General features: G+C 53.2%; 1 protein-coding gene across 1 annotated transcript; it reads left to right on the top strand.

Moving 5' to 3' along the window:
- Positions 1 to 2219: 2219 nt before the first annotated feature.
- ZSCAN22 (zinc finger and SCAN domain containing 22) lies at positions 2220 to 15557 on the top strand. The gene is given in 5 exon segments (XM_032613304.1): positions 2220 to 2339; positions 8979 to 9211; positions 9213 to 9432; positions 9700 to 9853; positions 13726 to 15557. Coding segments are annotated over 5 exon segments (1314 nt in total). The 5' UTR covers positions 2220 to 2239; the 3' UTR covers positions 14333 to 15557.
- The last annotated feature ends 66 nt before the right edge of the window (positions 15558 to 15623 follow it).

The following is a 15623-nucleotide window of genomic DNA, read 5'->3' as shown; positions in this document are numbered from 1 at the left end:
GGCATCTGACCAAGGGGATGGCTCTCGGTGGCCTTGGCCCTTTCCTTTCTCTGTTCCCCTTCTACCGTTTTCCTTCCTCGCTGTGCAGAGAAAGGTTAACACAGCAGGTCTGAGGCTGCTGTCCTTGGAAGGGCCTGATGCGAGGCTGGCCTTTGGCTGGTGTCTGAACTTGGATTTCGGGAGCGTGGGGTTCTCACCACTCCCTAGATGGTAACAGCGGCTCACTGCGCCTGAACCGTGGGTACCAACAGCATGGTTTATACTGAGCACCTGCGTTCCTCCTGGGAGTCTGGAATTTTGGTACGTGCTCTGCGGTGGGTGCCCTTCCTCAGATGCAGGAGCCTCTGCTCGAGGCCGCAGGTCCGGGCCAGCAGCTCGTTCTGTTGTCCAAGTCAGGCCGCTGGGGCTCTGTCCCCGCGCAGATTGGCAGTGCACGTTCAGGTCGCGGCTTGAGCACGTTTCTTGCTTACATTTCAGAATCAGAGCCTGGGTCCCGAGCTCCCGACAAAGGGCAGGCTCCAGGGCAGGTGATGCTCCGGTTCCAGGGCAGGTGACGCGGGGACTGCCAGGGCACACACCATCGTGAAGTCACAGAGCACAGAGGCCAGGCGGCAGCGGGGACGCGCAGCCGGCGGGAGCAGAGCCCCGAGCGGAGCCTCGCAGGAGGTTTTCCCTGGCTGCCCTTCCTCACCGAGCATCAGGACACGCCGGTACGGGCGCAAGCTCCCGCGAACCATGTTCGCCAAGAGGGCGTCGCGTGCATTTCAGCCCTGGATCCGGGAGAGGGCGTGTGCGTGGAAGCCTTCGGCTCTTTTCCAGACCACAGTCTCCCTCGAGGAGTCGAAGCTGGGGAGGACGCGCCGGCGCGCGGTGGGTGGGGAGGTGCGTTTGGCGAGAACGCGTGCCTCGTGGGCTGTCCGCCGAGTGCCGGCAGACGGAAGCCCCACGCGTGCAAGGAGCGTGGGAGGGTCCAGAGGACCCACGCGGGTGAGAAGCTGTTCCCGTGCCTGGAGTGCGGGCGCGCCTTCAGCGAGAGCTCGTCCCGGGCCCGGCACCGGCGCATCCACAGGGGTGAGTGGCCCTTTGCCTGCACCGAGTGCACGCAAAGCTGGACCCTAGCCAAGCACCTGAGGGCGCACATGGACGAGCGGCCCTACGCGTGCGGGGAGTGCGGCGGGGCCTTCCGCCAGAGCGGGTCCCTTGGGGGGGCTCAGGGGGAGACCACGCGAACGCAGCGGGTGTCAGAAAACCCTCCGTGATCGTTTGGTTCTCATGCATCAGTGAACTGCGGACGTGCCAGATGCGGCGGAGACCTGTCCGTCCTGGGTGTGTTGTCCCCCGAGCCTGCGAGGGCCCTGGGAGCGTCAGGAACTTGGGGCAGGTATAGAGCAGCCGCTGTTGCACTTCATGCACTTCTCCACGCAGGGTCACGAGAAAGCTGGGCATGGGCCTGGGACCTGTCCTCTGGAGATGCTTCTCCGTGAACTTCAAGAGGAGTCACGGCCACCCCCAATCCTCCCCCATGTGCAGGTTCCCACGGGTGCCCACTCTCTGGTAGGAAAGATCCACAGGTGTGAATGGTCTTCCTCTCAGCAGGCCTGGAACAGCTCATTTCAAAGTTTTCGCCAAGGGAAAAGTGTAATTAAAAAAACAAACAAGAAAAGAAACTATTTTTAAAAAAGGTATTTTTTTTTTTAGTCCTTTGTGCCTTGCCTTAACTCGGGCCATGTGGTTTTCTGTTTCCCACCCCATCCCCAAAAAAAGGAAGCTCTGTGTGCTGAAACGTGGTGTCACCAAGTCCAGCTCTTTAAAAACTGTGTCGCTCCTCAGCTTCAGCATGAAGGCTTTGTTGAAATCAGCTGTGACGGTGATGCCGGTGTAAGGCTTCCACACTGTGAGCACTTTGCAAGTGTTGTCCCATCTCATCCTGTCAGCGGCCCTGGGATGCAGCCACTTCTGTCCCCACTTAGAGCTGAGATTCTGAGAGGTTAAACTGCTTGCCCAAGGCCAGCTGGAAGCCATTCACTGTTCAGGATGGAAATATTAGATGTAGCAGATAAGGACAGCGTGGTGGAAGTCCATCCATCCCTTTCAGCGGACACCAAGACGTGTGGAATATAAAGCCCCCTTGAGTATTGGGAGACAACAGGAGGATTGGGTCCCATCTGAAGAAGCAACTCGAGGCAAAGGCAGCGTGGGAACTGGGCAGCCCTTGCTCAATCCAGACGTCGTTGGGGAAATGCCTGCTGGGAGCCACGAGCTTGTTCCCGTCACAGTCACAGGCGGGGGCCTTTCACTTCCTGTACAACTTTGCTCAGGGCTTCCCTGTGGCCACCAAGGTAAGAACCAACCTCAAGCCCAGCCTCGAAGCCCCTGCACTTCCCCACAATGGCCCACCTTTCCAGGCTCATTTCTCGTCGTCATCCCCCAGGCAGCTTGCAGTGACCGAACCTACCTCCTTCCGGTTCCTTAGACAGCCCAGCTTGTTCTCGTTTCCTGTCCTCAGCATCAGCTCCAGGGTGACTCCCTTAGCAAGTCAGAGGCCCGTGGCCCCCTCCGCCCCCCCGCACCTGGCAGCACATCCCTTGTGTGGCTTTTGCCTGTGTCTTTGTTCAGAGCCCCCCCGCCCCGCCCAGGCCAGGAGCCCCATTAGTACATGTCCACGTCTCTGTGTCCCTATCTCCTGGCACGTCAGGTATGGGGAATGCGTGAGTGAGCCAGTGAGACACCGAATACAAAACAACTACTGGGGGGTCCCGCAGACCGCCCTGTGGTTTGTGGACAGGGAATGTTGCCTGCCATTCCAATAGACAAAGAGCAAGCCATCAGCCAGCGCATGACTCCAGACGGTGAGCCCTGAGGGGAATTCAGGATGGAGAAAAACAGGAAGCATTCTGTGCTTTGGATACTGGCCTAGATGGTTAAGATACATATCTAAGGAATAATTTCAATGAAGCCAGACTCTTGCATCTTCCAATACATAGAAAAGCACTAACATTATTAACTTGAGGTGTCTGTTCTTTGCGATTAGCAGTAATCTTTTGATGTTCGACTACATGTTTTGTTGTTTGTTTTTCCAGCAAAAAGACCTCTGTATCCTGGCTCCTCCCTTACCTCTTTGAGCAATGTTACTGCGAACATTTCTGTATAAGATTTTGTGTGGACATATGTTTTCATTTCTCCAACTGTTTTCCACAGAGGCTGCATCATTTTACATTTCCACCAGCAATGTATGAGGGTTCCTATTTCTCCACATCGTCACCTACACTTGTTACCTGTCTTTCAGATCATAGCCATCCTCTTGGGTGTGAAGTGGGATCACAGTGTGCCTTTGATTTGCAATTCCCTGATGACAAAGGATGTTGAGCATCCTTTCATGTACTTATTGGCCGTTTGTACGTTTTCCTTGGGTAAATGTTACTGTCTTTGCCCGTTATTATTTTATTTATTTATGTAGCCACACTGTGTGGCTTGCAGAATCTTAGTTTCCCCACCAGCGATGGAACCTGGGCCCCCAGCAGTCCTAACCACCGGCCCACCAGGGAATTCCCTGCCCATTTTTAAATTGGGTTATTTAGGGGCTTTGTTGTTGGGTTATTTGCGTTGTAAGAGTTCTTTATATATCCTGGATGCAAGTTGTGTTTTTGTGTGTGTGTGTCTTTATGTGGGTCTGTATGTCTGGGTGAGCCTACGCGTGTGGCTGTGTCTGAGCGGGTACAGCTTTGCCTCCCACCACGGACATGGGGAAGCAGAGGGCGCCATGATCATCTGGGAAGAGGAGAGGGCTTATTATCTCCGTGTTACAGAGAAGGAAGCAGAAGGCCAGATGGATGAAGTCATTTGCCCATAAAAGAGTTAAGAGGCAGAACTGGGAATTGAAATCAGCTGGGTCCCTCTCCATAGCCTTTGCTTCCTACCGCACTCTGCTGTTTCTTATCCAGTGGCTCTCAGCCTTGCCTGCACATTAGAATCATCTGGAAACTTTTAAAAGTCTGGATGGGGACTTCCCTGGCAGTCCAGTGGTTAAGACTCCACGCTTCCACTGCAGGAGGCACGGGTTCGATCCCTGGTCGCGGAACTAAGATCCTGCATGCCGCATGGTGTGGCAAAAAAAAAAAAAAGTCTGGATGCCAAGGCCAAACCCAGACCAATGAAATTAGAATCTGTAATAGGCAAAATAATGCCTCCCCCGCCCCCCAAGTTGTCCAAATCCTAATCCTCAGAACCTGTGAGTACGTTACCTTACATGGCAAAAGGGAATTTGCAGATGGGGAAAGTATCCTGGATTACCAGGTGAGTCCAACGTAATCACAGGGGTCCTCATAAGTGAAAAAGAGATGCAGGAGGGTCAGTCAGAGAAGGGGATGGAATGATGGCGAAGCAGGTGCACAGAACAAGGAACGAGGGCAGCCTCTAGAAGGTGGAAGAGGCAAGGAAATGGATTTCTCCCTTAGAGCCTCTAGAAGGAACGCAAATGCCAACCTGGTGATTTTAGCCCAGTGAGACCCATTTTAGGCTTCTGACCTCCAGAAACCTAAGATAAGAGATTTTTGTTGTTATGAGCCACTGCATTTGTGGTAATTTGTTATAGTAGTGATACGAAACTAATACAGCCTCTTTAGACGCAAACCAGACCAGTTAGCAGAGCCAACTGCACCGGTGTGTATAATAGCAAGAAGGACATGATGGTTCATAGAAGTGATAAAATAGGAACCAGGAAAACCTGGGGTACCCTTCACTGGTGGGAGGCGAGTTAGGCTTGGAGGCAGGGAGGTATCAAGGCAAGTGCTGCAAGGCGTCAGTGACGCGAAGCTGGGCTTGCTGGAGAGGGCAGGGCTGGAGGGTGGGAAGCGAGAGCTGCCAGAGAGAAAGCCTTTGGCGGTGCAAAAAGGGAGAAGGTCATGGGCAGAGTTGATCTGGGTGAACCGACTAGGCTCAGTAATTGCCTGGTGTGCAAACGGGGCTCAGTGCAGATGTGGTTTATGGTTATGATTATCGGGGGTGGGCGTCATGGGGCTGTGCTTTTGACATCAGAAGTGGGACAGCAGAAGGCAGAAGACCACAGAGAAGGCCAGGAAGACCCAAAGAAATGAAGGCCACCAGTGCCACCCGCAGGCCAAAGCCCAGCACTTGATGGGTGAGACAGGTCTTTGTTGGGGAAGGTGAAGGATTCCTTGGATTAGGGTGCCCATGGTGTGCCTACCAGTGGTCAGGAACTGCAGAGGGCCCATTTACATAAAATATCCGGAATAGACAAATCCCCAGAGGCAGGAGGCAGATCGGTGGGTGTCAGGGGCTGGGGGCCGGGGGAATAGGGAGTGACTGCTAACGGGCAATGGGTTTCTTTTGGGGGTGATAAAAGTGTTCTGGACATAGATAGTGATGGTTGCACAGCCTTGTAAAGATACTAAAAACCACTGAATTGTACACTTCAGAAGGGTGAACTGAAGGTATGTGAATTACGGCTCCAAAAAATGGTAAAGATTTTTAAAGGGGAAAGAAAATGGAAAGAGGGCCAGATAAAGAGGCACTGTGACCACATGGTTGCAGTGGGCCACACACATGACATACGTGATGCACCACCTTCCCGCAGCATCCACACCCCTCACCCCCCTCAACACCTCACCTCCTCACACCCGCCTCACCTCCTCACACCCCCCTCACCTCCTCACACCCCCTTCACAGCTCTCACCTCCTCACACCTCCTCACACACCCCTCACACCTCTCACCCCCCACGCACCATGCACGGTTCCGCCTCCCGCACACCCTCCGGCTGGATCATCCACACACCGCCACCACTGCCCAACAAAGTCACGGCCGCTGTCCCCACGGCCCACGTACCTGGCCGGACTACAACTCCCGGCGTGCCCCCGGGCTCCTGGGGGTGGGGGGGCGGGCGACGCGGCGCCTTCTGGGAATTGTAGTCCAGGTGGGCGGGCAGTCGCACGAGCCGGGGCGACTGAGACGCGGCGCGTTCTGAGAGCTGTGGTTCCCAGCTGGCGCACGGACTCATCACCCCAGCGCTGCCGCGTCGCCTCCCGGAAGCGTCCGACCGCGCACCAGCGGGTGAGGTGGGTCTGGGTGGGGCCCCCCCGCGGATTGCCGGAGAGAAACTACGGGAAACCCCGAAGCGGCGAACGCCTGCGGTGGTCTAAGCGAGATGTGTGGGACCGACACGCGCAGACGGAGAGCGAGGGGCTGACCCCGAGCCGCGCGTGGACCGACAGACGGACAGACCGAGTGTGGAACTCTGTTCCAGTGCGGGACCGGCCGACTGACCGGTTGTGTGAGTGTCTGGTTGTGTTTTTGTGTCTGACTCGTATTGCTGTGTTTCTGACCGACAAGCTGGGAGCGTGTGGTCGGCTGATAGGATGTCTGACTGACCTGATCAAGTGTGCGACTGACAAAGAAGTCGTTTGAGATTTTGTCGGAGGGTTGTGTGTGGTGCGTGAGAGGGTGTGTCTGTGACTGACTGTGATTTCAGGCGTAACCGAGAGTCTGTGTGTGTGACTGGCTAAGACAGTGACTGATGATTGTGGATGACGGGCGATGCTGTGAGCTCCTGTGTTTATTGGACTGTGAGTGACACTGAGAACGTTCGGGTGCAGGGGTATATTTTGGGATACGACTGACAGACTATGCCTGAGGTAGGGTGTATGCGTGGAACTACGTGACTGACTGGGATTTGTCAGGGGGACTATATTTGGATGATTTGCAGGGAGTTTACCAAGTATGTGACAGAGAATTTGTCTGCGGCTGAAATTACGTGACCTGCAGTCACCCAGCTGGGTTGATGTCCACTTGCACCTTCTGTGGCCTTAAGCCTGGCAGGGACTGTGGAGTCATCAGACTGGGCATCTACTGCATGTCTGCTGTGTGCCAGGCCTGTTGTCAGGTCGGGTACAGGAAGGAGCAAGAAATGAAAGAACTGCTCTCCCAAGTTGGTTGAGCAGCTGTGGACAGGGGACCTCGACCTGATGTGAGGTCAGCACGTTGGGGGTGAGCTGATCATGGTTCACGTCCCTGTGTCTCAGAGACTGTCCTCCAGGGATTTCCAAAGCAGCGGTTTCAGGGGTACAAAAGGGAGCTTGGAAACTGTCGCTGTATTTATTGTCAATCCTGCCACCCCTGTACCCACTCCTCTGAACAATGATTCCCTGCCTCAAACTCCGCCTTTCCTGGTCCCTCCGTTTTCTCAGCACCTGTTCACTGTGCACTTGCTATAGGCACTGCGGCTCCAGCACGCCCAGTCTCTCTGGGGAAACAAGGTTAGAACACAGAGCTGGGGGAGAATGACCCGGGGCACTCAGAAGGATACTTAGCCTGCTTTCAGGTGCTGGGATGGTTCTTGGAGAAGATGACAGCTAAAGTGGGGCCTGGAGAACTAGGAGAAATTGCTCAGGTGCAGAGGGGGATTTTAGGACAAGAGAGTAACAGGGACAAAGGAATTCAGTAATCGGGATAATGGCAGAGGCAAGGTTGCAAGAGGCCCAAGTAAGCTTTACAGTGGAGTTAGGGGCTAGAGCACAGCTTTGCCAGAAATCACCAGCTGCCACTGAAAGTTTTCAGGATTGAGGTCTTGTTTTATTCGTGCTCACTTCTCCCTGTGCTCAAGGTCATGGCTTCAGTGCCAACAGTTATCTGTTATTTTGCGTATTAGATCCTAGCAGGTGTAAAGCGATATCTCATTGTGCTTTTGATTTGTAATTCTCTGGTAGCTGATGATGTCGATCATCTTTTCATGTGCTTGTTGACCATTTGTGTATCTTCTTTGGAGAAATATCTAGTCGAATCCTTTGCCCATTCTTTAATTTGGGATTATTTGTCTTTTTATTATGGAGTTGTTCTAGATACAGGTCCCTTATCGGATATATGATTTGCAAATATTTTCTCCCATTCTGTGGGCTGCCGGTTCACTTTTTCTTTTTCTTTTTCTTTTTTTTTTTGCCTTGTCACACAGCTTGCATGATCTTAGCTCCAACTCCTAACCACTGGACTGCCAGCGAATTCCTCTTTTCACCTTCTTGACGGTGTCCTGCAAATCACAAAGGTTTTTAATTTTGATGAAGTCTAGTTTATCTGTTTCCTCTTTTGTCACTTACCTAAGATGGCTTTGCATTATTTTTGAGTGTGCGTGGAACACTGACCACAAAACCACACACTGGGTCACAAACCAAGTCTCAAACCAGCAAATATCAAAGGATTAAAATTGACCAAAGCACAGTTTCTGAGCACAACAGAGTTAATCTGGAAATCAGTAATAAAAAGACTATCAGAAAACTCTGAATTGTTTGGAAATGAAGCAGCAGAGTTCTAAGTAACCCATGGTTCAGGAAGAAACCAAAAGAGAAATTAGAATATATTTTTAACTAAATGGTAATGAAGATGCAAAACCAAACTTGTGGGTGTACAGCTAAAGCTATGTTTATAGGGAAATTTATAGCCTGAAATACATGTATTAGAAAAGAAGAAAGGCTGAATGTCAGTTGTCTAAATATTCCTCTCAGAAACTACAAAATAATTAGCAAGTAAAGTAAGGGAATGCCCCTGTGGCTCCCAGGGGAGTGGGGGGTGTGTGTGAGATAGAAGACAGACCCACTCTGTGTGGGAGGAGCATAGGCCTGAAGCAGACTGGCCATGGGGTCAGGCTACTGGGGTTTGTAGCTCAGCAACCGCCCTTCCTTTCAGTATCTGGGAAACTTTGGGCAAATCTTTTTCTCCTGTGTGTCTTTATGCCATATAATGAGAGAAAGCTCCCACCTCCTGAGTTTGTTGTGAGTTTTAAACGAGTTACTACATGCAAGCATTTAGAAAGGTGCTGAGCACCAAATGGGCGCTGCCCTAATTATTTTGATCATCTGTGACTCTGTGAGACTGAGTCACATCTCACAGGCCCCAAGCCCACATCTGCCCTACTCAGCAGCCACAAAACGGGGCGCCAAGTTCACAGGATAACCAAGTTCTGATCTTCCTGCAGACCCAGTTCCAAGGCTCCAGCCATTCCATATCTCACTGGAGGTCTGCTGCCCAGTGGCCATCCCCAAGAGCCTTGTGAGCCCGGTGCCCTGGGAACAGGATGACTTTCTGCGAGTGAAGGTCGAGCATGAGGAGGCCAGCTTCTCTCAGGTCCAGGAGTCTAACTTTGGCCACACCTCCCACCCTGAGGCTGCCCGTCTGCGCTTCCGACACTTCTGCTATGAGGAGGCATCCCAACCCACGTGAGGCGCTGGCCCGGCTCCGTGAACTCTGCCGCCAGTGGCTGCGGCCCGAGGTGCACTCCAGGGAGCAGATGCTGGAGCTGCTGGTGCTGGAGCAGTTCCTGGGCGCGCTGCCCCCCGAGATCCAGACCTGGTTGCGGGCTCAGTGCCCCGAGAGTGGCGAGGAGGCTGTGGTGCTCGTAGAGGACCTGACTCAGGCACTGGACAAGAGAGGTGAGGGGGTGACGGGCAGGTGCCCAAGGCACACGGGGCAAAGCCTGGACTGGAATGTTGGGGGTGCAGGTTTGCACTTGGGGGCACTCACCCAAACCCTCACACACTGCGTTAAGCAGGTCTGTTTTGACTGCCAGTGACCAAAAGCCCAGCTCAAACTGACGGAAGCCAAGGAGGGAGGCTTCATGGCTGTGTATCAGGAGTTCGGGTGATGGAACAGAATTCTCTCGTGCTCCTTTCTTTCTCAGTTGAGTTTTCCTACGTTAGGTTCATCTTTAAGTAGCTTCTGTCCCCGAGGGAGACACAGTTGGCCCAGCACTCTCGTGCTTGTGCCTTATCGATGTAGAAACCTCATGGGGAGAACGGCGAAAGACCCTGAGCTGAGCTTCACTGAGCTGGTCGGGGACCAAAGCCCCAGGGACTGATGTGAGTAAGGGAAGTTCCCCAAAGGAAAACCAGGATGCTGCTATCAGGTAAGGGGGCTGGATGCTTGGGGCTGGGGAGGGGGCAGAAACGCCGTGTGTCCCGATGCACCCCCTTGGAGCCCTCCCTATGCTGACCTCCAGCATCTGGGTGAGACAGACCTGCCCCAGGCCAGAGTGGGCACCGTTGCTTAGAGACCCACTCAGATGTCGCAGCTCAGGGAGACCTGATGGGACACCAGGAGGACCCAGCCCCACCTGATGGGAGCGTTTGGTGGGGTGGGTGTGCCAGCAACCAGGGCGGAGGTCGTAGGCAGGGAGACCATGGAGTTTGGGCTCAGAAGAATCATCGAGGCTTGGTACGTCCAACCACTGCTCTGCCGCCTCCTGGCTGTGTGTTTCTTTTGTGCCTCAGTTTCCCTGTCAGTAAAACGGGGATTGTAGTCCTAATACTTACCTCAGTGTCATCGAGAGTGTGAACAAGGCAGTCTATGCGGCCTGTGAAACGGTGCCTGCACGAATCAGACACGTGGTAACTGGAGCTGTTAGGAAAATTTGTTCTGCTCCCTGAGAAACGAACCTTTCTGAAAGAGCTTGTCAGATGCGCTCCCTTGGCCCCATCAGCTATGCCGAGACACGGACTGGGTAGGCGGGAGGGCGCGGCCCCATCCTTCTGTAGGGTCAAGAGAGTCTTCAGGGAAAATGCAAAATGGCACTGAAACAGCAAGAAAGAACCACACTCCAGGCAGAGGGAATGGTGAGAGGCAAAGGCCCCTGGGGTATGGTATGCACTGGTGCATTCTGGGAAGAGCAGGTGGTGCAGTGTTTCTGGAATAGAGGAAAAAAGGGTGGACGGGCCCCAGCATGTGGCTAGGGAGGTTGAGGGACTTAGGGAACACCTGTGGGTCTAGAGGAGGAGGAGATTCTAGAGCTAAAATCCCGACTTGACCACTAGCTAACTGTGTGATCTTGTACAAGTTACTCAACCTCTCTGAATTAATCATGTGGTCTTGTACCAATTACTTAAGACCTCCCCTCAGCTGGGCCTCAAGTTTCCTTGCCTGAAACCCAGTTGTCAAAGTGCCCTTCTTTTTTTTTTTTTTTAAAGCATGGGCTTCCCTGGTGGCGCAGTGGTTGAGAGTCCGCCTGCCGATGCAGGGGACGCGGGTTCGTGCCCCGGTCCGGGAAGATCCCACATGCCGTGGAGCGGCTGGGCCCGTGAGCCATGGCCGCTGAGCCTGCGCGTCCGGAACCTGTGCTCCGCAACGGGAGAGGCCACTACAGTGAGAGGCCCGCGTACCGCAAAAAAAAAAAAAAAAAAAAAAAAAAAAAAAAAAAAAAAATAAAGCATGGATCATTCTTTTTTTTTTTTTTTTTTTTTTTTAATTTATGGCTGTGTTGGGTCTTCGTTTCTGTATGAGGGCTTTCTCTAATTGCGGCAAGCGGGGGCCACTCTTCATCACGGTGTGTGGGCCTCTGACTATCGCGGCCTCTCTTGTTGCAGAGCACAGGCTTCAGACACGCAGGCTCAGTAATTGTGGCTCACAGGCCTAGTTGCTCCACGGCATGTGGGATCCTCCCAGACCAGGGCTCGAACCCGTGTCCCCTGCATATTAGGAGGCAGATTCTCAACCACTGCGCCACCAGGGAAGCCCAAAGTGCCCCTTTCTGAGAGCAGAATGAAGCTGAAACGAGGCAATGGGAGTTACCCATTGCACTTGGAGCCGAGCACAGAACAACAGCCTAACAGTGGCCAGCAGCCCTGGGAGGCAAGCAGAATAGCATCCCCCTCTTGCAGATGAGAAAACTGCGGCCCAAACAAGGGCAAGACTACCCAACCCTTGGAGCTGGCGAGCGGCAGAGCTGGGGCCCCATTGTGGACTTAACCAGCAGTTATTCTGGCCACCCCCACCCCACTTCCTGGAACCTGTCCAGTAAACGATGTCCAGTCAGGCGTCCTAAGGTGCACTGTGTACCCGTCAAGGGCAGGTCCATTCGGGAATGCTTCTACCTCGTACACAAGCCAGTCTCCAGCTGCCGCTCAGACATGCTCTGCCTTCACAGCACATTATAAAGAGCAGGCCTCAGGCTTCCCGGGGGCTCAGGGAGGCCCAGTGGAGGCATCACCCACCCACCCACAGCAGCAGGTGTCTACTTGGGGTTCAAGGTAGAGTCTACTGCATCCTGGATTGATTCCCTCATTCGGCCGGTATTTACTGAGCATCTGCAGATACATCCAGATCCAGGTGGCAGGGACAGAGCTCAAGCCTGCCCAAGGGAGCAGGCACATAGGCGCCTGGCGTGCTCGCTGTCTTCCTCTCTCCCTCACTCTCTCTTTCAGATCCATTCAACCTCAGGGTTTTCCTCCTGACACTTGTGACAAAATCAGGAGCCTTAAAGAATGGAGAGTTTGCAGTGGGTGGTTTCAGGGGTGGATGGAAACATGTGATGCAGGTTTTTGTTTTTTTTTAATTGAAGTATAGTTCATTTACAATGTTGTGTTAATTTCTGCTGTATAGCAAAGCAACTCAATTATACACATGTATACATGCTTTTATATATATATATATATATATATATATATATATATATATTTATTTATTTATTTATTTTGGGCTGCATTGGGTCTTCATTGCTACGCGTGGGCTTTCCCTAGTTGTGGAGAGCAGGAGCTACTCTTCGTTGTGGTGCGCGGGCTTCTCACTGCGGTGGCTTCTCTTGTTGCGGAGCACAGGCTGTAGGCGCACGGGCTTCAGCAGTTGTGGCACGTGGGCTCAGTAGTTGTGGCTCGCGGGCTCTAAAGTGCAGGCTCGGTAGTTGTGGCACACGGGCTTAGTTGCTCCGCAGCATGTGGGATCTTCCTGGACCAGGGAACAAACCCGTGTCCCCTGCATTGGCAGGTGGATTCTTAACCACTGCGCCACCAGGGAAGTCGCATACAATCTTTTTAAAGTTCTTTTGCATTATGGTTTATCCCAGCATATTGAATATAGTTCCCTGTGTTATGCAGTAGGACCTTGTTGTTTATCCATTCTATATATAATAGTTTGCATCTGCTAATGCCAAACTCCCAGGGATATCATATGGTATTTGTCATTCTCTTTCTGACTTACTTCACTTAGTATGATAATCTCTGGGTGCATCCATGTTGCTGCAAATGGCATTATTTCGTTCTTTTTTATGGCTGAGTAATATTTCATTATTACTGGTATGGAATACCAGTATATTCAGTATATATAATACCAGATGTGGTATATATGTACCACATCTTCTTTATCCATTCATCTGTTGATGGACATTTAGGTTGCTTCCATGTCTTGTCTATTATGAATAGTACTGCTATGAACATAGGGGTATCTTTTCGAATTATAGTTTTGTCTGGATATATGCCCAGGAGTAGGATTACAGGATCATATGGCAACACTATTTTTAGTTTTTTGAAGAACCTCCACACTGTCTTCCATAGCGGCTGCACCAATTTACATTCCCACCAACAGTATAGGAGGGTTCCCTTTTCTCCACACCCTCTCCAGCATTTCTTACTTGTAGACTTTTTGATGATGGCCATTCTGACTGGTGTGAGGTGATATCTCGTAATTTGGATTTACATTTCTCTAATAATTAGCGATGACAAGCATCTTTTCATGTGCCTGTTGGCCATCTGTGTGTGTGACGCCGCTTTTGATGGTGTGGGAGGACAGCACTGTGCCCTTTTGTCATCCAAGACACCAAATGAGAAACTCTCCTTTGGAAATGGGGCCAAATATCAGGAGTGGCCCACATCTCCCCTTCCAGAGTGAGGCCAGGGCCCAGCAGAGAGGGGAGGCCTGGTATGGAAAAAGTGGTGACACTGTGGTTCAGATTGTTGCAGGCCGGTGCTGGGATCTGAGCTCTCAGAGGCGAGCTGTAAGCAGAGCAATTCGGACGAGTCAGGGCCACTGAAACCCTGGTAGGAGAGCTTTCCCCAGGACCCACCTTTGGTCACGCCTGCGAACCTGAGGGCAGCTCAGAGAGGCAGGCCGGACTCTCAGGGAAGATGTGGACAAAGTCTGTCACCCAAGAGATGGATTTCAGGAAAACTTCAGGGCCTCACAAGGGCACCCTCACAGACCAGCCCGGCTGTGAAGCTGGTGCTTTGGGGGACAGTCCCAACATGTGGCTAGACTTCACCTCCCAAGAGGAGACTCCTTCCAGAGAGAAAGTGGATCCACCGGATGGTTATGGCACAGAGCCTCCAGGCACGTACTTGGGGAGGAAGCCCTCCAAGTGTGGTGAGTATTGGAAGACGTTCCGGAGCCCCTTGGCCCTAGAGGCCCACCAGAAGAGCCATGCTCGGAAGATGCCCCACACCTGCAGTGAGTGTGGGAAAGCCTTCAGCCGGAGTGCACACCTGGCCCAGCACCAGGTTGTCCACACAGGGGCCAAGCCCCATGAATGCAAGGAGTGCGGGAAGGCCTTAAGCTGGCTCACCCACCTGACCCAGCACCAGAGGATCCACGCCGGGGAGGAGCCCTGTGTGTGCGAGGAGTGCGGCAAGGCCTTCAGCCGGAGCACCCACCTGACCCAGCACCTGCGCATGCGCTCAGGCTAGAAGCCCTACAGGTGCTACGCCTGTGGCCGAGCCTTCAGCGACTGCTCGGCTCTGACCCAGCACCTGAGGATCCACGCCGGGGAGAAGCCCTATCAGTGTCAGGTTTGTCCAAAGGCCTTTGCACAGAGCTCGTCCCTCAACGAGCACCGGAGGGTCCCCACGGGGGAGGAGCCCTACAAGTACAGCGACTGTGGGAAGGCCTTCAGCCGCACCTCAGCCCTCACGGTTCACCTGCGGATCCACAGCACCGTCCTGCAGTGCCCGAGGAAGCCTCCCCACAGTGGCTCAGCATCGAAGAGAAACCTGAGTTCTGAAAGAGCTGGGAGGGACGGGGTGGGTGACGGATGAATCCCCCCAAATGACCAGATGCTAAAGGGCAAACTCTGGGGCTGTCCGGGAACAGCTCTTCATTCTGCGACCCAGATGGAGGCCCCTGATGAACATAAAGCTGTTCAGGTCATCTGGCGAAGCTTCCAGAAGGCTCCCGCTGCCCTCCATACCCCACTCAAGCCCATCTCAGACAGAGGACAGCTAAGCTGAGGGTGTGGATTGGTCCTCGGAGCCAGAGCAGTCAGGGTCAAGTTGCTCTCCGGACTCAGTGGTCCCTGGATGCTTGGGGCGGGGAGGCTCCAGCTTCACATTCCCACATGGCATCTCTTCTTGCCTGTTCCTCTCCCACGTAGCCCAGGAGGGACACCTGCCCGTGCCCACCTCTGTGCCTTCACACATGCTGTTTCCCTCCACCTGTTCATGTCTGACTCCAAGGCCAGCTTGTGAGGCTGCCTTTTCCAGACCCTCAGCCTCTATCGCATTTCCTGTGTCCTGAGCGTACGGCTGGCCGCTTGCCCGGCGTCCGTTTCTCCCTCCCTTCTCCTTCCACATCCCACCAGTCGTCAGCCCTGTTGGTTTTACTTACAACCACCTCTGCTCCATCTTCTCCACCTTTGTTACCTTATGCGAGCCCACATCACCTGTCACCTGGATTCCAGCGGGGGTCTCCTTCCTGACCCCTTCCTGCTTTCATCACACACACATACACACACCACACACATCCCAGACCACACATCTACACAGACCGCATACATACACACACCACACACATACACACACCACACACATCCCACACACCACACACATCCCAGACCACACATCTACACAGACCGCATACATACACACAC

The sequence above is a fragment of the Phocoena sinus genome, chromosome 19 (assembly GCF_008692025.1).
Source record: "Phocoena sinus isolate mPhoSin1 chromosome 19, mPhoSin1.pri, whole genome shotgun sequence".
In the NCBI taxonomy this organism is placed as follows: domain Eukaryota; kingdom Metazoa; phylum Chordata; class Mammalia; order Artiodactyla; family Phocoenidae; genus Phocoena; species Phocoena sinus.
The sequence above is the reverse complement of the archived record's forward strand: the minus strand, read 5'-3'. Positions and strand labels throughout refer to the sequence as shown.